This window comes from Rhinichthys klamathensis, unplaced genomic scaffold, assembly GCF_029890125.1.
Source record: "Rhinichthys klamathensis goyatoka isolate OS25496 unplaced genomic scaffold, OSU_Roscu_1.1 h1tg000025l_1, whole genome shotgun sequence".
Taxonomy (NCBI): Eukaryota; Metazoa; Chordata; class Actinopteri; order Cypriniformes; family Leuciscidae; genus Rhinichthys; species Rhinichthys klamathensis.
In genome coordinates, this window is record NW_026606576.1 from 546,001 (window position 1) to 567,540 (window position 21,540).

The 21,540-nt window shown below is 42.9% G+C and overlaps 1 protein-coding gene across 1 annotated transcript in view; it reads right to left on the reverse strand.

Annotated features, from left to right (window-relative positions):
- Window positions 1-418: 418 nt before the first annotated feature.
- top1b (DNA topoisomerase Ib) overlaps window positions 419-21,540 on the reverse strand; it is a 39,345-nt gene continuing 18,223 nt past the window's right edge. The window contains exons 13-21 of the mRNA XM_056243129.1: window positions 11,656-11,800; window positions 5,420-5,563; window positions 2,525-2,710; window positions 2,352-2,420; window positions 1,676-1,790; window positions 1,450-1,577; window positions 1,260-1,354; window positions 946-1,095; window positions 419-632 (exon numbers count right to left, since the gene is read on the reverse strand). Coding sequence (XP_056099104.1) covers window positions 530-632; window positions 946-1,095; window positions 1,260-1,354; window positions 1,450-1,577; window positions 1,676-1,790; window positions 2,352-2,420; window positions 2,525-2,710; window positions 5,420-5,563; window positions 11,656-11,800 — 1,135 coding nt within the window. The 3' untranslated portion in view covers window positions 419-529. The remainder of the gene's footprint in view (window positions 633-945; window positions 1,096-1,259; window positions 1,355-1,449; window positions 1,578-1,675; window positions 1,791-2,351; window positions 2,421-2,524; window positions 2,711-5,419; window positions 5,564-11,655; window positions 11,801-21,540) is intronic.

Sequence of the window (21,540 nt, forward strand, 5' to 3'; positions counted from 1 at the left end):
AAACAAATAACCACTCAACTAATATGCAGCCTTATTTTGAGAGAAACTATCGGCTTGTGTTTTACTTTAAATTCATCTATCCTTAAAGGGTTAGTTCAACCCAAAATGTAAACTCTGTCAGTAGTTACTCGCCCTCATGTTGTTCAACCCCGTAAGACTTTCGTTCATCTTCAGGACACAAATGAAGATATTTCTGATTAAATCTGAGAGCTGGATCACTCCTCCATAGGCTTCTTAAGGGATTGAAACTGGCCGGCCCAGAAAAGTTATTAAAGACATCGTTAAAATAGTCCGAGTGACGACAGTGGCTCAATCTTAAGTTTATCAAGCGACGAGAATACTCTTAATTTGTGTCCTGAAGATGAACGAAAGTCTTACGGGGTTGAACAACATGAGGGAGAGTAATTACAGACAGAATTTACATTTTGGGGTGAACTAACCCTTTAACTGATCAAATCACAAGCAACAATATGATTAAATCGTGATAAACACCTTTTATGGACAATTCATCAACAATATAAAATAACCTCTAAAACTCAAAGTCCTCATCTGCCATGTCGATAGCCCAGGCAAACTTCTCTCGCTGCGTTTTGTTGTAGATCTTCTCAATGGAGACTCTCCATTTCTTGCACCTGTGGACGGACGAAAGTGGTAAACAAGAGATCATGGCTGACGGAAATCTCTTTCACAAACGCACATTTAGTATGGGTAAAGGTCAACCCTTCTTGGGCCTAAACCGCCACCGTTTCCCATCCACGGACATCACAAACAAGAGGAAAACTGCCAGAGCCCATTGTTCCTGCCTGCATGTTTTTCCCCTCAGAAGAGACATAAGCAACCTACAGTATATCTACACTACAACCACTAAAGTAAAAGTCAGACTACTAGAATCAAGTCCTACTTGGCGAAGTCGCCATGAAGGCAGACAGAGGCTCTTCCTCTTACCAGGCGACTGAGATGCGTGGGTCCAGGTAGTTGAGTTTAGACGTGCCTAATGCGATCTGTTTATTCTCCTCGCGGTCTGTGGCCTGAACCTCCAGCTTCAGGAGCTGTTCGGAGATCCTCTCCACTGCTTTCTTCTTCATCTCCACCGCCCTCGAAGAAGAACACACACACACACGTTTAATCATGGCTCTGATATAACATTGCACACTTTTCATTGCCTGCGCCGTTAATACGTATTAGATCAGTTTCCATTTCGATTCAATTAAATGAAAACAAAAGACTTAAAAACTGACTGCCAGACGAAGCTTGCTTACTTTTTACTTTTCTCATCGCGAAGCGTCTTGGCGTCGGCTTTGGCTGCTTTATGCTCCTTCTTGGCAGCAGAGAGCTGTTTCTTTTTCTCGTCTATCTACAGAACAATATGATACCGTTGCACAAAAGGTTTCCCTTTACTGATGACAGACAAAATAGTCCCGAATACTCGTGATTTTGAATCCTTCTCACCTTGATCTGCAAATTCTGCATGGATTTCTCAAAGGTTTTGGGCGGCGCCCTCTGGTGGTTACAGAGAAGAGCCACGGCTCGGTTCGCTCTGTTATACGACAGGATCTTCTCAGGGATGTTCTCATCAGCTGTAACAATCAGCATGAAGTCATTTAAATACAATATTTAAACAGCGAAACTGCTAAATATTCTGATCACAGATATGGAAACGAGGAGAGAGACTCACGGCTGGTCAGTTCTTTGAGCTGCTGTTGGAGGGTAATGGACGCGTTGTAAGTGCGAAACACTTTCGCCGTCAACCCATCCATCAACTCCTGGAGATGTTTATTCAGGATTGATGTCTGAGGAACAGCAGACAGCGCATGTCACATTGACCCCATAAACCTACTGTATCATATTTGGTACTATGGCTTTTAAATGATCAACATGACCAAAACTTTAATTTGTTGAATCTCTCAATCATCATTGTATTGCATTATATGTTTAAAAACTACAGAACATTAATCATAAAACTAAGCTTTTAAATATCAACTAAGACAATTTAGAGATATAGAGAGACGACTGCATTTTGTATCTGCTATACTATTATGAAAATCTCACTGATTTACATTACAACCTTTCAGAATTTCATCTTACATTTTCACAATATATATATCAGCAACTGCCACAAACTACTTTACTAATTAAAATAACTACTTCTCACTGTATATGTGAGCCATAAAAGCCTGATGTCTCAAATATGACACTCAACAAAAAACACACATGTAAACCTTCTTTTTAAATATTTTGCCTAAAGGTTCAATAAATGTACATAAAAAAGAGATTTTTCTGACTATTCTTTAATACGTCAGGCTCTAAAGATGCACACCAGGAATGATGATGTTCATGGGGAAATGTCTTACGTTGAGCCGGTCAAACAGATCGTCTTCCGACTGCTTGTTTTCAAGAAATAACTGTAGGTTTTTAAAGACCTAACACAACAAAAATGATATATACTTGTTAGTTATAAGCATTGAAAAACATTCCCTCCCTCCCCATAATCCAGAGTCACATATCAACAATGTGTCTCTCTCACTCTTTTCTCCACGGGGATTGTGTTGTAGTAACGGATGGAGTCTTTCCCCAGGAAGTCGAACTCCACCACGAAGTCCTGCCGCTCGAGCTGAGGGTAGAGCTTGATGTGCTCGACGCGCAGAGAGCAGCAGCCCACCGTATCAGCCGTCTCGCCCTCGTCCTTCTCATTACCAGCCCTCAGAGCCAGCTGCAACACACACACACACACACAGAGAGAGAGAGAGACGAGTTTCAGACAACAACACTGAATTGATTCCTCTTTCGCATTTACTTGCGCTTGAACGGACACATACACACAAAATGATGTCAAAATACGGTCTCGACAAGCATTCTCTTGGTTATCTAAAGTTGAGAAAGAAACCGGATGTGTGTCAGTATGTTTGGTCCGTGCATTCGATCTTAAAGTGACAGCAGCCTAATATTCCTGCAGTTGTCTGTGTCATTAATGTTAATAAAATAAAATAAAATTAAAAATCCTTCTTCATCATCATCATCTACCATGTTCGAGAGAAAAGAGCTGCTCCGTTGAGAACTAGACCAAAGAAAGTGACGTGCACCCCTGGGTATATCAGGTTGGAAGGTTGGAGGTCTGTTCTGATGAGTTGCAAATAAAATCACTATGCTAAATGTAAATAATTGTCAGGTTGGTTTGCGTTTTATTTATTTTCATGTCTTTTAATTTGTAGTTTTCATATTTATGGTTCCTGTTTGTCATGTGCTTCCCTTGGTTCATGTGTTATATTCTCATTGGTTCTTGTTTAATCAGTTGGTTTCTCATTGGTTCATTGTCGTTTTGTTCACAGGTGTTACTTGTTAGTCATTAGTCATTGTGTGTACAGTATATAGCCCTCATGTTCTTTGTTGTGTGTTAATGTTGTTCCCTCTAACTGCTGTTTGGTGAAGTTTATGTTTCCAAGTCAAGTTCATGGTTATGTTCATGTTCATGTTAATATATCATAAATGTTTTGACAAAATATTGTCAGCAGATATCAATGTTTAATTTATTATTAGTATAATTAGTAATATTTTATATATATGTAAAAAAAAAATATATATTTTAGTTAAAGCTGCAGTCCGTAGCTTTTTTTGGGTTAAAAATTATCCAAAATAAATTTTTGAGTAAGTACACAACCAGCCAGTGTTCAAAACTCTCTGCTTGCTTTCGCTCGATTCAAAGCGGTAAGCTTGTAATAATGTTTTAATTCCAGCGGTACTGGTGGATTTCTGCGGGAGATTCGAGCATGTCTTTGCGTCATTACGTCACATCTGAACACACACACATCTGTACACACACACACACACACACACACACACATCTGTACACACACATCTGTACACACACACACACATCTGTACACACACATCTGTACACACACACACACACATCTGTACACACACATCTGTACACACACACACACAATCTGTACACACACAATCTGTACACACACATCTGTACACACACATCTGTACACGCACACACAATCTGTACACACACATCTGTACACACACAATCTGTACACACACATCTGTACACACACACACAATCTGTACACACACATCTGTACACACACAATCTGTACACACACATCTGTACACACACATCTGTACACACACATCTGTACACACACACACACACACATCTGTACACACACATCTGTACACACACACACAATCTGTACACACACACACACACACACACACACACACACACACACACACACACACACACACACACACACATCTGTACACACACACACACACACACACACACACACACACACACACACACACACACACACACACACACACACACACACACACACATCTGTACACACACATCTGTACACACACATCTGTACACACACAATCTGTACACACACATCTGTACACACACATCTGTACACAAACAATCTGTACACACACAATCTGTACACACACAATCTGTACACACACAATCTGTACACACACATCTGTACACACACATCTGTACACACACAATCTGTACACACACAATCTGTACACACACAATCTGTACACACACATCTGTACACACACAATCTGTACACACACATCTGTACACACACAATCTGTACACACACATCTGTACACACACAATCTGTACACACACACATCTGTACACACACAATCTGTACACACACATCTGTACACACACACACACACACACACACACACACACACATCTGTACACACACAATCTGTACACACACATCTGTACACACACAATCTGTACACACACAATCTGTACACACACATCTGTACACACACAATCTGTACACACACAATCTGTACACACACATCTATACACACACACACATCTGTACACACACATCTGTACACATAAAGAAGAGTCTCGGCTAGTAGGCTATATTGCGTGTGAGGATGTTGGAGGTGGAGATTTATAGCCTTCCCTCGCAGCACTTGTAGGGGTGGAACGGTACACAGAAGTCACGGTTCGGTTCAGACCTCGGTTCAGACATCACGGTTCGGTACGATTTCGGTACAATGGAGGGAAAAGCAAAACAAAAATGCAGAAGCCATTGTATCGAACAGAGATGGCGACAAAGAGGAACAACTTTAACATTAGCCTACTTTAACAATATTAATGAATTTGTCAATGTGAAAGTAACATTTGATTAAGGACACGTTTACTAATAACTGGTTTTGTGTTGGGCAACCAAGTGGGTCCTGAAGAAAAAACAATTGAGGACCACTGCTATATATTGTAAGAAAGAAATGATAGGATATGTCCACTATATCTTACTTTAATGAGGATTCACCATTGCAGTTTGGTTTGCAGAAACCTTCCTTAACAGATGAAGAGGTACTTTTCAAATGTAGTGATTTAAACAGCAGAATGTGTGCAATGAAGCGAGACCTTGTCAATGAAGTAAAGTGCGACGGCTCTCTGCCTGATCCTCATCTCTTTACTCCTCCAGTCCTCCCGGTACTGCGCTCGGATCCGCTCCACACACTTCTTCAGGCGGCGCGCCGTCTCGTACTTCTGCCAGTCCTTCTCTCCCTGAGACACACACACACAAACCTTAACTACAATTGAAGAGTTTCATTTTTACAGGAGCGAACTGGTTCATTTCATTGAACTGATTCCACAAATCATTTGAGTCACTCAGAAGTGTCAGAAGTTCCTCATTGGGATTTCATATGTTTTTAAAGGTCCCATGACATGAAATTTTCACTTTCTGAGGTTTTTTAACATTAATATGAGTTCCCCTAGCCTGTATATGGTCCCCCAGTGGCTAGAAATTTCAATCGGTGTAAACCGAGCTTTGGCTATCTTTCTCTGCCGTTGAGAAAATGAAAGCTCGGACGCGCTGATCTTGAATCTCCTCCGTATGACGTCATATAGGGGAAAGGTTACCTCCCCTTTCTCTGCTTTGCCCGCCCGGAGAATTTGGCTCGCCCATGAGAAAATGAGCTAGGTTCCCAAAGTTGTGTATGGTCCGAACATTTCACCGATGACTGTTTCCTCAACTCGATGAACGTCTGAAAATAAATCGATCGAGCTACCAAGCAACAATTTCTGATGTGTAAGTTTTTCCTAGAGAAATAGCCTTGAGATTTGAGTTTTTCCTCGAGAGATATCATGGCTTGCAAACGAGCGAAGCATGGCAGTTGATCAGTGTTCGAATATACAAATGAACACAAAAGTATTTTTTAGTTCCTTCATCCGAGCCTCTGAAGAAACAATGGGTTAATTTTATTTTCTCTGGAAATGCGCCGACACAACTTCCCAAAGTTGTGTATGGTCCGAACATTTCACCGACGACTGTTTCCTCAACTCGATGAACAACTGAAAATAAATCGATCGAGCTACCAAGCAACAATTTCTGATGTGTAAGTTAGCCTAATTGTTCAAGTTCAGACAGGTCAGGTAACCTTTCTCTCAAAATCGTTCAATACTGTTTATGCATCAGTAAGTCAAGCCAGTGACTAAAATATCAACTTCACATCATTTCTTTTAGTAGGATGAAAATAATCGTATTTAAATTGTGAACAAACTATACAGAAAGCGATCAAAGAACAATCTTTCCACACAGCGCGAGTTTATCTGGACAACTCGTTATGAAATCAATGATGCACGTTACACTGCACAACGAAGCTCTTACTGTATCATCGTGTTTGCATTGGGGAAAGCATTAGAGAGAGTGCAGAAACTGCGTTGCAATGATAAGATCTTCATTCTCGCGATCAACAGACTGTCATCTGCAGCTCAATGCTCATCACGGCAACATTTCATGTCACAGCCAATCACAGCAGTGGGCGGTTACACTGAATCCCACAGCCAATCACAGCAGTGGGCGGTTACACTGAATCCCACAGCCAATCACAGCAGTGGGCGGTTACATTGAATCCCACAGCCAATCACAGCAGTGGGCGGTTACACTGACTCCCACAGCCAATCACAGCAGTGGGCGGTTACACTGAATCCCACAGCCAATCACAGCAGTGGGCGGTTACACTGAATCCCACAGCCAATCACAGCAGTGGCTGGCTACACTGAATCCACAGCAGACACGCCCCTTCAAACAGAGCGTTCAAATCAGAGGCTAAAATCAAGCTAGGAAAAATGCCTTTTATTTCTAAATTATGACTATTTTTGATCTAAAAAACATACTAACTGTCATGTTTCAATGTGTTTAAGTTCTTTTTTGGTATCTGGTTTCCCCCGTATTTGTGATTTTGGTTTAGTCCTGTTGTTAGTTCACTTTTGTGATCTTGTTCACCCCCGTCTTTTGTGATTTTGGTTCAGTCCTGTTAGTTTTCCCGCTCTGTCTGATTAGTAATTCCCTTCACCTGTGTTCTGTTAATTATCCTATTAGTCCCTGTTCATTTAAGCCCTGTGTTTTCCCTCAGTGTTTGTTGGTCGTCGTCGGTGTATGGTTGTTTTCCTGAGTTCCTGTGTTTTCATGTAACCTGAGTTTGCGAATAAACCAGCTGCATTGAAATTCTGTTCCCTTGTCTTCAGTATCCTGCAACAACCCTGACAGAACGACCAACCCGTAAAAAATACAAAGATGAGTCAACGGTTCGTGGGAACTCGGTTGGCTAGGTTTAGGGGAACCCTGGGCGGTCACATTAGAGGAGGTGATCGAGCCCACCAGCACCTGAGCCCATCGCCTACCCACCAGAACCTGAGCTCATCGCCTACCCACCAGCACCTGAGCCCATCGCCTGCCCGCCAGAGCCTGAGCCCATCGCCTGCCCGCCAGAGCCTGAGCCCATCGCCTGCCCGCCAGAGCCTGAGCCCATCGCCTGCTGTTCCAGAGCCGGAGCCAGTGTCTGCTGTTCCTGAGCCGGAGCCAGTGTCTGCTGTTCCTGAGCCGGAGCCAGTGTCTGCTGTTCCTGAGCCGGAGCCAGTGTCTGCTGTTCCTGAGCCGGAGCCAGTGTCTGCTGTTCCTGAGCCGGAGCCAGTGTCTGCTGTTCCTGAGCCGGAGCCAGTGTCTGCTGTTCCTGAGCCGGAGCCAGTGCCTGCTGTTCCAGAGCCGGAGCCAGTGCCTGCTGTTCCAGAGCCGGAGCCAGTGCCTGCTGTTCCAGAGCCGGAGCCAGTGTCTGCTGTTCCTGAGCCGGAGCCAGTGCCTGCTGTTCCTGAGCCGGAGCCAGTGTCTGCTGTTCCTGAGCCGGAGCCAGTGTCTGCTGTTCCTGAGCCGGAGCCAGTGTCTGCTGTTCCTGAGCCGGAGCCAGTGTCTGCTGTTCCAGAGCCGAGCCAGTGTCTGCTGTTCCTGAGCCGGAGCCAGTGTCTGCTGTTCCTGAGCCGGAGCCAGTGTCTGCTGTTCCTGAGCCGGAGCCAGTGCCTGCTGTTCCTGAGCCGGAGCCAGTGCCTGCTGTTCCAGAGCCGGAGCCAGTGCCTGCTGTTCCAGAGCCGGAGCCAGTGTCTGCTGTTCCAGAGCCGGAGCCAGTGTCTGCTGTTCCAGAGCCGGAGCCAGTGCCTGCTGTTCCAGAGCCGGAGCCAGTGTCTGCTGTTCCAGAGCCGGAGCCAGTGTCTGCTGTTCCTGAGCCGGAGCCAGTGTCTGCTGTTCCAGAGCCGGAGCCAGTGTCTGCTGTTCCTGAGCCGGAGCCAGTGCCTGCTGTTCCAGAGCCGGAGCCAGTGCCTGCTGTTCCAGAGCCGGAGCCAGTGCCTGCTGTTCCAGAGCCGGAGCCAGTGCCTGCTGTTCCAGAGCCGGAGCCAGTGTCTGCTGTTCCTGAGCCGGAGCCAGTGTCTGCTGTTCCAGAGCCGGAGCCAGTGCCTGCTGTTCCTGAGCGGGAGCCAGTGTCTGCTGTTCCTGAGCCGAGCCAGTGTCTGCTGTTCCTGAGCCGGAGCCAGTGTCTGCTGTTCCAGAGCCGGAGCCAGTGCCTGCTGTTCCTGAGCGGGAGCCAGTGTCTGCTGTTCCTGAGCCGGAGCCAGAGTCTGCTGTTCCTGAGCCGGAGCCAGTGTCTGCTGTTCCTGAGCCAATGTTTGTTTCTGTTTTTGTGTCTGTTCTTGTGGCCGCTACTGTTCTAGTGGCTACTGAGCCTGAGCCGGTGTCTGTTCCCGTTCCTGAGCCGGTTTCTGTGTTTGTGTCTGTCTTTGTGGCCGTTATTGTTCTAGCGGCTGCTGAGCCTGAGCCGGTGTCTGTTCCTGGGCCGGTGTCTGTCCCTGAGCCTGAGCCTGTCCTTCTCCCCAAGAAAATTTTTTTGGGGGGGGGGGCTATACGCCTTCGCCGTGGCCGGCCAAAGACCCACGGAGGCCTGAAAAAAGACCACCACGGCTGCCCGAAGGGTTCTCACCGCCACGGCCGCCCGAAGGGTTCTCACCGCCACGGCCGCCCGAAGGGTTCTCACCGCCACGTCCGCCCGAAGGGTTCTCACCGCCACGTCCGCCCGAAGGGTTCTCACCGCCACGTCCGCCCGAAGGGTTCTCACCGCCACGTCCGCCCGAAGGGTTCTCACCGCCACGGCCGCCCGAAGGGTCCTCACCGCCATGGCCACCCGAAGGGTCCTCACCGCCCTGGACGCCCGAGGGTCCGACAGCTCCGCCCTGGACGCCCGAGGGTCCGACAGCTCCGCCGTGGCCACGCCCACAACCTGCTACGCCCTGGTCCCCTGACCAGCCTGCTCCGCCTGGACCGTCCTGGAGTACAGGATGCCCACCCTCCCACCCCTTTGGATGTTATACGGCGCGAGGACGCGTCTTCGGGGAGGGGGGAGGTGCTGTCATGTTTCAATGTGTTTAAGTTCTGTTTTGGTATCTGGTTTCCCCCTGTATTTGTGATTTTGGTTTAGTCCTGTTGTTAGTTCACTTTTGTGATCTTGTTCACCCCCGTCTTTTGTGATTTTGGTTCAGTCCTGTTAGTTTTCCCGCTCTGTCTGATTAGTAATTCCCTTCACCTGTGTTCTGTTAATTATCCTATTAGTACCTGTTCATTTAAGCCCTGTGTTTTCCCTCAGTGTTTGTTGGTCGTCGTCGGTGTATGGTTGTTTTCCTGAGTTCCTGTGTTTTCATGTAACCTGAGTTTGCGAATAAACCAGCTGTATTGAAATTCTTTTCCCTTGTCTTCAGTATCCTGCAACAACCCTGACACTAACATTATAAGGGCAACCCAGGGAACATTATAAAATAATAAAATAACCCCATGTCAGGGGACCTTTAATAAATATATTTTTTTCGCACTACCATTAAAACAATTACGGGTTGTTAAGATTTTTGAAAAAACTCTCTTATGCTCATTTATTAAAACAATTAGTATTACATTATTATTTCAATTTAAAATAACTGTTTTGAACTATTTGAAAATATAGTAAAATGTAATTTATTACTGTGATCAAAGCTGAATCTTAAAGCAGTGTCACATGATCCTTCAGAAATCCTTCTAAAGCCGGGTTCACATGATGTTGTGAATCCTACAAGATTCCTTAGAGCCTCGGCCAAAAGTCTTTGATCGTTAGTTTCTGTTATGAACTAACTGGAGTACCAAACTGTTACAATCAAATTTGACCTCTGACGTAATTCAGGCAGTGTCAGACGTTTTGAGGCGCAGTCCTGTAAGGTGGCTTCTCCTACGACAACCGGCAAATCAAAAAACAATCTTCCCAGTCTGTCAGTAACGCTCTGTTTAGTTCCTGTCTCTATGAACCCCCTCCTCCTGAAAAGCAGACTGTGCTCTGATTGGTCGGCTGGAGCAGTGTGCTGTGATTGGTCGAGCGCTTCGAGTGTGTTTGGGAAATGTCCCGCCCCTTACCATACCCGCCAGTTTAACACACTACTAACTCACTCAACCAGGTCTCGCCCCTTTATTCTGCGTATGAATTATTTAAATGAGGAATATAGTGACGTGTTCGTTCCCGGAAGAAACTCACGACTACAATGGAGGCGTTTCAGGAGTTCAGAAACACTGACACTGATATAGAGGAGAAATCCCACTGGAGGGACTTTGTGCTCAAACAGCAACATTACACACTAAAGAAAGTAATAAAGCATCATAGGACCAAATCACTAAACAAAAGAGCTTTAAATGAACGATTCCTTTGCAAATTGGATATCGCTAGTATAGAGGGAATGCTTTGACGTCACTTTCCCGCCGGACCACGCCCCCCTCAGCCGGGCCGAGTGGCAAAACGCGAGTAAAACAAACGATTATCGGTTTAAACTAAAGGTTGGACTCGATATAGTGTTCCTTACAACTAATCAAAGATCCAGTGATCCGTGGATATTGACATGCAGGCAGGAGTCGTGTTTCCTGACATTTATATGTGCCTGATTTCAACGCCGGGGAAAAACATAAAGCAAATTATTCATTTGCATTTTAATTATTGCAATTATTACCTCAGATTTCTTGTCAAATCTGTTTGTACAGACAATCGCAAACCTCTTTCCCGTTTTAGATGTGTTTTTGGTTTTTGCCACTCAGTGTGTGTCACTCGCGCACACCCTCTATTACATATAAGTGTCTGACCAATATACTATATATATGAATTTGAGATTACTGACATCAGTTACTTCATCAGCTTTTTTCAAGAAGTTTTAAACGTGAGCTGTTGCAGAGAGATAGAGGACACTTCAGTCATGCTGTGAAAGGACACATGTAAGTGTGGTGTGAAAAATCAAACCCCTGTCTGGAGTAAAGAGCCGTTTCGGACCTTGATTCTGGAGCTGGGGTTGAGCATGATGTATTTGATGGAGCCCTGGATGTTCTCCGTCCACGACACCAGCCATGTGACTTTGTTGTCATGACGAACTTCCTTCCACCTGGTGCCCGGGGGGGGTCTGGGGTGAACCGAATCTCTGAGGACAACAGACAGCGGGAGACGGTCACACTCGTCTTAAAACACTCTTTACAGCTTGTTGAAAAAAGGTTTTAAGTGAAGATCTGGAATCTAATGTGGAAACTCTGACATGAAAAACTGCATACTATAAGTTATACTGGGAACTGACATTCCTTCTGTTGGAGATCTGTATGAAAGATGTTATCAGAGTTTGAACATGACACATCTGTTCAAGAAAAACAGGATCAGGCCGGCCACAACACACACACACACACACACACAGGAAGCGGCCCTCTGACACACTCACAGGATAAACAACAGGAGTTGTCACGAGGGCCACAACAACATCACACTGACCGCTCTGCAACTACAACAATAGCCAGCTAAATATACGGGCTGTGGGCCAGTACTTAAAACTCTGCCAAACACTTCTCTACCAGGAATTACATTTACTAGAGACAGAATAATCCTGGGGGAACCTGAGCTCTGGGGCCTCATTTATACGCACAAAACAGGCCCTGAAAGAGGCGTACGCCACTTCCCACACATATGTTGTGATTTATTAAAACAAACTTGACGGGAGAATGTGCGCACCTTTAAGCAAACTCTGACCCGTGCGTACGAACGTTTTGGAGACGGAGCAGTTTGGCGACACCGATGGTGAGCTGGAGTTAAATGTCTTTTTGGTCACTTTTAGACAGAAAATCTAAAGAAAATGATACATATACAGAAACATAATACAAATATAATTTCACTCACCAAACCTATCACTTGAAGCAAACATCTATCCCTTCTTAAACATCCGCGCCAGCGAGTGCGTTGGGCCGTTTAGTGGAACTGACGCAGATGAAGTAAAACCGTAAATCTTCATTATGAGTCCATCATAAATACAGTGCATGTTCACAATAGCAGTTTAAATAAATAAATGAATGATTTAAACTATGTTTTACTTCTGATATAAACATTTAGATTAAATATACCATTCTCATTAATGGTGTTAAACACTTAAACTACATGAAATCATTACTGAGAAGTTACAACATTTTTATATTCAATAAAAATAAATATTTGTTGTGGATGTGATGCTTTCAAACACTTTTCCTCTGTCATGCTGTGCTTTAATGTTTTAACTACAGAGATAATTGCTTATCATGATAATAGCAGATTGTCTAAGAAAATGGTTTCGTGCCAATAATGCACAACAAGGTCTATCTGTTTCCATTAAAATTATAAATCAATTAAAATACTATTTGGCCAGTGGAAAAGATTGAGAAAAACTTTCTCTGAAATGCATTTTGCACTATTTTATTTTATTTATTTAAAAAACAAGGGAAGGATGGGCTACTAAATGATTTTTATTAATGCAATGTGATGGCACATCCGTATTTCATATTCTCCTAATGTCTTGTACCGTTAAACATGTTATCATGTGGATGAATAATCATATGCAAATGATATGCAGATGAGGATATGCATAGTAAAACTAGGCATAATAAAACAGGTTTCACAGAAAATACATGAATGAAATAAAAGCCCACTTAAAGAGAGCACACTTATGACTGTTTCCTTAACTCACTTAAGCACGCTTTTAAAATATGCACTTTGCATTTTAAATCACTATGTTTTAATAATATTTTGTCATGCTTTAAAGAAGTACACTTATTTTGATGTGTTGAGTACTTTTTAATTTGTTACTTTTTTAGTTTTTTATATTACATTTAATGTTAATATCATTTAAATGTACTAAATTGCAACTTCATCATTGCAAATGTGTAACTACAAATATATTTAATAAAACATGAAATATTAGTTTCAATAGAAGTATAGTTAAGTTACCATAAATGCTTGTCTGCACATTCAGCCATACACTTTAACCATATTTCAATGGACGTAATTGTGAAATTACATATAAATTACATCTACTTAAAGTCCTAATTAAGAAGGTCAAAAAACACTCAATATTTTTAATTAATTGTATTTAATATAAGTTTAAACTCTAGTACATTTTCATGCAATCTCAATTAACATGCAAAAAAAAAAAAATTTTCACAAGGCAGAAAAGCTAATGACAGATCACGTCCCCTAGATCATGTTCTTGGTAAGGGTGCTACGATCAGGATTTTTGGGACTGGTCACAGGAAACAGTATTGGCCGATATGATCACCGATACCGATCACCAAAATAAATAATACTATTCTTAACAACAATGTATTTAAGTATCATGAATTGACAACTCTTTATTTATTGCAACATCTTCCATTCCCTCTCTCGGAGGTGATTAGGTACAGCATGGAGCTTAACAAATATAGCATTCCTGTGAAATAAATAATAATGATAAAATCTAGAAGTCTTTATCAACAGAAACTAATCAAATTTAAAACACCACTGCATAGTCTTCACTGTATAAATATATATTAATCCTAGTAAATCTACTAAAGAGCAGTGTGTCACAGTCATCGTCTGCACCATCCCGTCTTCGTCTTCACTACACTTCCCAGAATCCCTTGTGTCTCCACACCTGAACTCACTCCCACCTGTTCTTCGTCTTCATCATCTGTGTCACCTGTGATCACCTCGTCATTGTTCATTAGTATCTGTATTTAGTCTCCTTCTGTTCAGTTAGTCTTTGTCGGTCCTCGTCTATGTTATGTAGCGTCAATGTTACTTTGTTCATAGTTATGTTTAGTGTGTGTTAGGGATGGGGAAATGAAGCCTCATGAAGCAATGAGGCTTTCCCCTGACTGTTCAAAGCTTCGCGAGTGTGGAGAACAGCGCCATCTGGTGCTTATTTAAAATAAAGCAGCCAGAAGCCCGTGTAAGAAGCTCTATCAGATGAAGCAACCACAACACACTCCATAGTTTCAATGTTATGTGAACAAATAAAAGCCTTACACGTTTGTTTGATTTGTCCATTAAATACATTCCTTTACCCATTAAAGTGTGACAATAAAATATAAAATGGACTTATATGATTCAATAAGATCTAAAGTAGGCCTACTATCTCTCTCTTCACACACACACACACACACACACACACACACACATAGTGAATAAGGACATTGTGTGATAGGATCATCTGTTATTAAATGTGCTATGACCCTTGGCAGTGAAAGAGCTTATGTAACTATAGGAATGTCATAAAGGTGATAAAGTTTTTAATAAAGAAATAAAAGCTGTTTCACAGTGTTGGAGTCTATTTGTCCTCTTAGACAGTACTTCCCTAGCCTGGATGCCAGCCCGAACCCCGCCCACAACATTTTTTGGTCGGGAAGTTCGGTCTGGACTCGCTCTATTGATGAGTAATTATGATCGGTTCAGAATTAGTCGGGCCAATCAAATTGCCAGGGCGGGCTTTATACGATGATGGACAGATGATCTGCAGTTACCTAATCCTCACGTTATCAAAGAGCGCTTGGGTTGAACTGGTTTCCCTCAGAGATCACTGCAGCTGGAGATCTGAGATGTACTGATGACGCTATCGCGTCTGTTGTAAAAGAAATCGACAGCGCATTCATTTTAAAAGATGAACAGAGAACTGCAATCAAGGCATTTGTCGATCGGAAAGATGTGTTTGCCGTCCTTCCTATGGGATTCGGCGAAAGTTTAATTCATCAGCTGGCTCCGATGGTCACTAAGAAGATGGGACACAATGAAAACCCTGTGGTCGTTGTGGTTTCTCCTTTGGTCGCACTCATGGAGGATCAAGTAAAAGAAGCAACACTCATTATTTTACTACTTCTTCCAGCGCGCGTGCAATTGAGTTCTGTTGACAACTATGGGTAGCTCATAAAAAAACACTTACTGCGTTGCTCTGATTGGTTGTAGGTCTATCCAATTGAGTGCAGAGTTTTTTTTTTCTTCCTGGTTCGGTTAAGACACGCCTCATAATCAAAGCCCTATGGAGCAGTATCAGACTCACATTCTGACTAGAATATGAGTATGACGAAGTCAGGCTAGTACTTCCCCAGCCTAAGAGAACACTCTTTCACATGACCCAGAGGAGGCCGGGGTACAAGGAAACTGTATTGCCAATGTACTGTATGGGGGTAGACATGTTTCTGCATTCTCCAGTATTCAAGTGGATCTTCAGCTCTTTGTATGTTTGTCTCTGTAAGGTATTTATCCACTTCTGTGATCGCATCAGATGTGGCATTTGAGCTTTGTTTGTGCTGGTCTACAGCACTGTCCAACAGAAGACAAAGATTTCAACCTCAGAAGTGTGAGGAGAAAAAAAATGATTGGGAGTGACTGTACATGTACATTGACTGAAGATAAGACACACCAACGGTCAGTGTTGTGCCTGAACGGGAGTTCATGAACTCGTTCATATTTTGGGTGAACGTGAACTGAACGTACTGTATTACTGCCTGATGAACATTACTGTGAACGCGTTCATTCTGGTGTCTGTGAACGCACGCTCTCTCAGTTTAACTTCGTTCAATAGGGTGCCAGATTTCTATAGAGCCTTCCAGGCGAAAACCCGACTAAAACACACGTAAACAGGCCTTAATATGAAGCGAAAAAAACACCCAATCTGGCAACACCAGCCACCAGTGTCGCACCGCGGCCGCCGCATGCGTCATCAAGACGAGAAGCAGCATGAGCTCGACAAAGCATCGAGGAGGCGTATCGTATGATCAGTTTTAAGACAAGGTCGGGGAGGATGGGAAAAATCTTACATTTCTGTGCAAACTTTGCCCGCCGATAAACTAATTGCTGTCTGTGGTTGTATATGGGCTGTGGAAATAATTGAAAAAAAGAAATAGCTCGCAGCAACATATGGAGAAAAAGAACTATGAACTAGTTCATTTTTTGAAACCATGAACTTAGTTCAAAATTGTGAACTATGAACTGAACTAGTTCACTTTAAAATTTGTGAACTGAACTTTGAACTAGTTCATGTAGAAAGTGAACTTTCCCAACACTGCCAACGGTCAACAATTATAAAATACAACAATAAAATAGGCCTAAGTAACATTTTTAATAATAAATAAATAAATATTTTTTCTTCTTTTTTAAAAAAATGCATAGGCTACATACATTGGAAGCTATCAGCTCAAAATATTCCCAGATAGGGGAAGTCTTCCTCTTTTGTCTGTTGCCAAACAAACCCTTCACCAAACACCAACACCCTATCCCCTATCCCCTCTCCCCTAAGCCCACCCTATCCCCAAGTAACAATAACAATACCTAAAAAACACCAAAGGTGTCAAGATTTTACAAAAACAAAAAGACACAACAACAAAAAAGAATAAGTAGTTTTGGTTATTTAAATGTAATGTATTGATTAACTTTCAAAGTACAGCACTCTCCTCACAAACCCATCAACCAGACTGAGCCAACAAGGACTCGTTCAGTAAGATCTGGGGTTCGAGCCTCCTGACACCCAAAGCGAAACGCGCACGTGATTGGACAGAAATTGAGGCTTCATTTGTCATCGATCACGTGACTCTGGGAAACCAATACACACCCCGATACGGGGCTTCAATAGAAATTGCGTCGCATTTGCGATACGCACATCGAAGCTTCAGTGTCATACGTAACATCTCTAGTGTGTGTGTGTTATCCTGCCTGCCTGTATGTACCTGTGAGTAAAATTAAGTAAATCGTTTGTATTGGAGCCTTTGGACTTTGAGTCTTCAACCCACACCACACCGTGACACAGTGAGTGATTTTCTCTTTGTCTTTTGTAGTTTGATTGTCATTAATGAAACATACAGCAGCAGGTTTATTAGACTGCTGTTACTTTAAGACTGAATGCACGGATCCAATATACTGTTACACATGCCACACACATTTCCCAACTGTTAATGTTCACTTAAGACATAAGTGACGGTGATTAAGCGAATACTCACCAAGCTGGGCATTTAGAAATATTTTATTATTATTAACTCTTTTCTTATTATTATTATTTTCTTCTTATTAATTATTAACTCTTAATATTATTAAACACATCCTGCAGTTTAAAACCAGTAGACTGTATTTTATGACAATCACTGATCTAGCTGATTTGGACGTTAAAGGGGCCATGAACTGAGAATTTAACAGTTTTCTTGATCATTTGACAGTTAAGAGGTCGTTAAAATATAAAAATATCCTGTAAGTTTCAAAAATGAAAACTTCCTTGTTATTCCAAAAACAGCTTTTATTGAAACCAAGGCCAGAAAATGACAGGATCTGAAAAGTGTGAAATTATGACGTAATAGTGCAGCGAAAGACCAACTTTGCAGAAAAAGATCAACGCCTACGTCTACATCCCCGCGTCTTTGGTGCCGCCCAAGTGAACAGTTTCATGAGAAAAGATCAACACAGGATCAGTGACAGTACCTTCCAAAGGATCCTAATGCTAAGAAATTGTTGTTGTTTTTTCCCCCAACTATGTAAAAGTCTCAGCAGTGCATTATTTGTTTTTTATTCTATACATTACACAGTGGATTCTTTGGTAATTCAGTCGCAATTTCGCCCAAGATTTGCAAACAGACTTTTACGATATGGATCCGTCAGCAACGCCAAAAACATGTAAGAAACCGTGTTTATACTAATGCCGGAACTGTGATCATTGATTTCTGATGTGTAATTATTCAAGTTCAGACAGATTTTCTTTGTCTCAAAATCATTCAATACTGTTTATGCATCAGTAAATCAAGCCAGTGACTAAACGATCAACTTCATATTGTTTCTCTTAGTAGCATGAAAACAATCTGTTATTTAAAGTGTGATTGAATTATATAGAAAGCGGTCAAAGTACGCCCCCCTTACAATCGCTGGAGCTGTCAATCACACAGTGCGAGTTTATCTGGATACTTGCCATAACTTCGGGTTATGTAATAAATTATGTTGTTACAATGCACAACAAAGCGCTTACTGTATTTACAGTGTTTGCTTTGTTATTTATGGTGACAGCATTCGTGAGACTGCAGAAATAGAGTTGCAATGATGAGATCACTGCATTCACGTGATCAACAGACTGTCTGTCATCTGCTCAATGCTCATCACTGCAACCTCTCATGTGATGGGAAAAGATACTTTCCACGATTTGTTTATCTCGACAGCTGTAATAGTAAAAAAGGCGTAAAAGTATTCGAGAGGGTTCCACATGTACTACTTATTTCATATGCAAAGATGTCAGCCAATCACAGCAGTGGGCGTTTACACTGAAGTCTCACAGACACGCCCCTTCAAACATAGCGTTCAAATCATAGGATAAAATCAGGCTAAAAAACAGCCATTTATTTGTAAATTGTGAAAATTTTTGATGTAAAAATCATTAACATTATAGTCCTTCTCAAAAAATTAGCATATTGTGATAAAGTTCATTATTTTCCATAATGTAATGATAAAAATTAAACTTTCATATATTTTAGATTCATTGCACACCAACTGAAATATTTCAGGTCTTTTATTGTTTTAATACTGATGATTTTGGCATACAGCTCATGAAAACCCAAAATTGCTATCTAAAAAAATTAGCATATTTCATCCGACCAATAAAAGAAGTGTTTTTAATACAAAAAAAAGTCAACCTTCAAATAATTATGTTCAGTTATGCACTCAATACTTGGTCGGGAATCCTTTTGCAGAAATGACTCCTTTAATGCAGCGTGGCATGGAGGCAATCAGCCTGTGGCACTGCTGAGGTGTTATGGAGGCCCAGGATGCTTCGATAGCGGCCTTAAGCTCATCCAGAGTGTTGGGTCTTGCGTCTCTCAACTTTCTCTTCACAATATCCCACAGATTCTCTATGGGGTTCAGGTCAGGAGAGCTGGCAGGCCAAATGAGCACAGTAATACCATGGTCAGTAAACCATTTACCAGTGGTTTTGGCACTGTGAGCAGGTGCCAGGTCGTGCTGAAAAATGAAATCTTCATCTCCATAAAGCTTTTCAGCAGATGGAAGCATGAAGTGCTCCAAAATCTCCAGATAGCTAGCTGCATTGACCCTGCCCTTGATAAAACACCAACACCAGCAGCTGACATGGCACCCCAGACCATCACTGACTGTGGATCTGTTTCTGGTTCAAAAGTGGCTTGACCTGGGGAATGCGGCACCTGTAGCCCATGTCCTGCACATGCCTGTGCACGGTGGCTCTGGATGTTTCTACTCCAGACTCAGTCCACTGCTTCCGTAGGTCCCCCAAGGTCTGGAATCGGTCCTTCTCCACAATCTTCCTCAGGGTCCGGTCACCTCTTCTCGTTGTGCAGCGTTTTTTGCCACACTTTTTCCTTCCCACAGACTTCCCACTGAGGTGCCTTGATACAGCACTCTGGGAACAGCCTATTTGTTCAGAAATTTCTTTCTGTGTCTTACCCTCTTGCTTGAGGGTGTCAATGATGGCCTTCTGGACAGCAGTCAGGTCGGCAGTCTTACCCATGATTGCGGTTTTGAGTAATGAAACAGGCTGGGAGTTTTTAAAAGCCTCAGGAATCTTTTGCAGGTGTTTAGAGTTAATAAGTTGATTCAGATGATTAGGTTAATAGCTCGTTTAGAGACCCTTTTCATGATATGCTAATTATTTGAGATAGGAATTTTGGGTTTTCATGAGCTGTATGGCAAAATCATCAGTATTAAAACAATAAAAGACCTGAAATATTTCAGTTGGTGTGCAATGAATCTAAAATATATGAAAGTTTAATTTTTATCATTACATTATGGAAAATAATGAACTTTATCACAATATCCTAATTTTTTTAGAAGGACCTGTAAGTGCACCTCAGGAAACATTATAAAATAATTTAAAAAAATCCAGTTCATGACCCCTTTAAGGTTGAGCTTTTAGGGAGGAAAGAAAGCACACCGCTGTGAAAGAAAGAAATTTACTAAAATCGCACAGCTCTAGTTCCCTTTCGAAGGGAACTCAACAATACATCATCGACGTTATGGGGAACGCCTCAGGCGTGACAGGCGTCTGAAATCAAGTATCAACTCAAGTATCGGCCTTCCTGAGTATGAGCTTCCACATGCTGTGGTTGTCAGGTTTCAGGCCTCACCGGCCTTCCTGATATGAGCTCCCAGCTACTGTGCTGGCCAGGTTACAGGCCTCACCGGCCTTCCTGATATGAGCTCCCACATACTGTGGTCGCCAGGTTACAGGCCTCAACCGGCCTTCCTGATATGAGCTCCCACATACTGTGGTCGCCAGGTTACAGGCCTCACCCGGCCTTCCTGATATGAGCTCCCACATACTGTGGTCGCCAAGTTACAGGCCTCACCGGCCTTCCTGGTTATGAGCTCCCAAATACTGGGTATCAGGTTATAGGCTTTACTAGGCCTTCCTGAATATGAGCTCCCACACACGGTGGCCGCCAAGTTACAGGCCTTGGCAGGCCTTCTTGGTTATGAGCTCCCACATGCTGTGGTCGCCAGGTTACAGGCCTCACCGGCATTCCTGATATGAGCTCCCATATACTGGGTATCAGGTTACAGGCCTTACCAGCCTTCCTGATATGAGCTCACACCTACTGTGGACGTCAGGTTACAGGCCTCACCGGCCTTCCTGGTTATGAGCTCCCACATTCATTGGTCACCAGGCTTCAGGTGGTCCCGTCTCTGTGATCCGGAACTGAATGGTTTCTGCCAGCTTTGCAGGCCTTCAGTTTTGCATGCCTTTTCCAAGGCAGTTTCCAGAGGCTCTGTCTCTGACAGACAGGCAATGGCCAGACTGTGCGTCTTAGTATAGATCACCAGGCCAGCCTGGTGGCATGTCAGGAGGCATGCTCTCCTGAATAGTGACTGGCTGGGAGTCCCTTGAGTCCCCTAGCC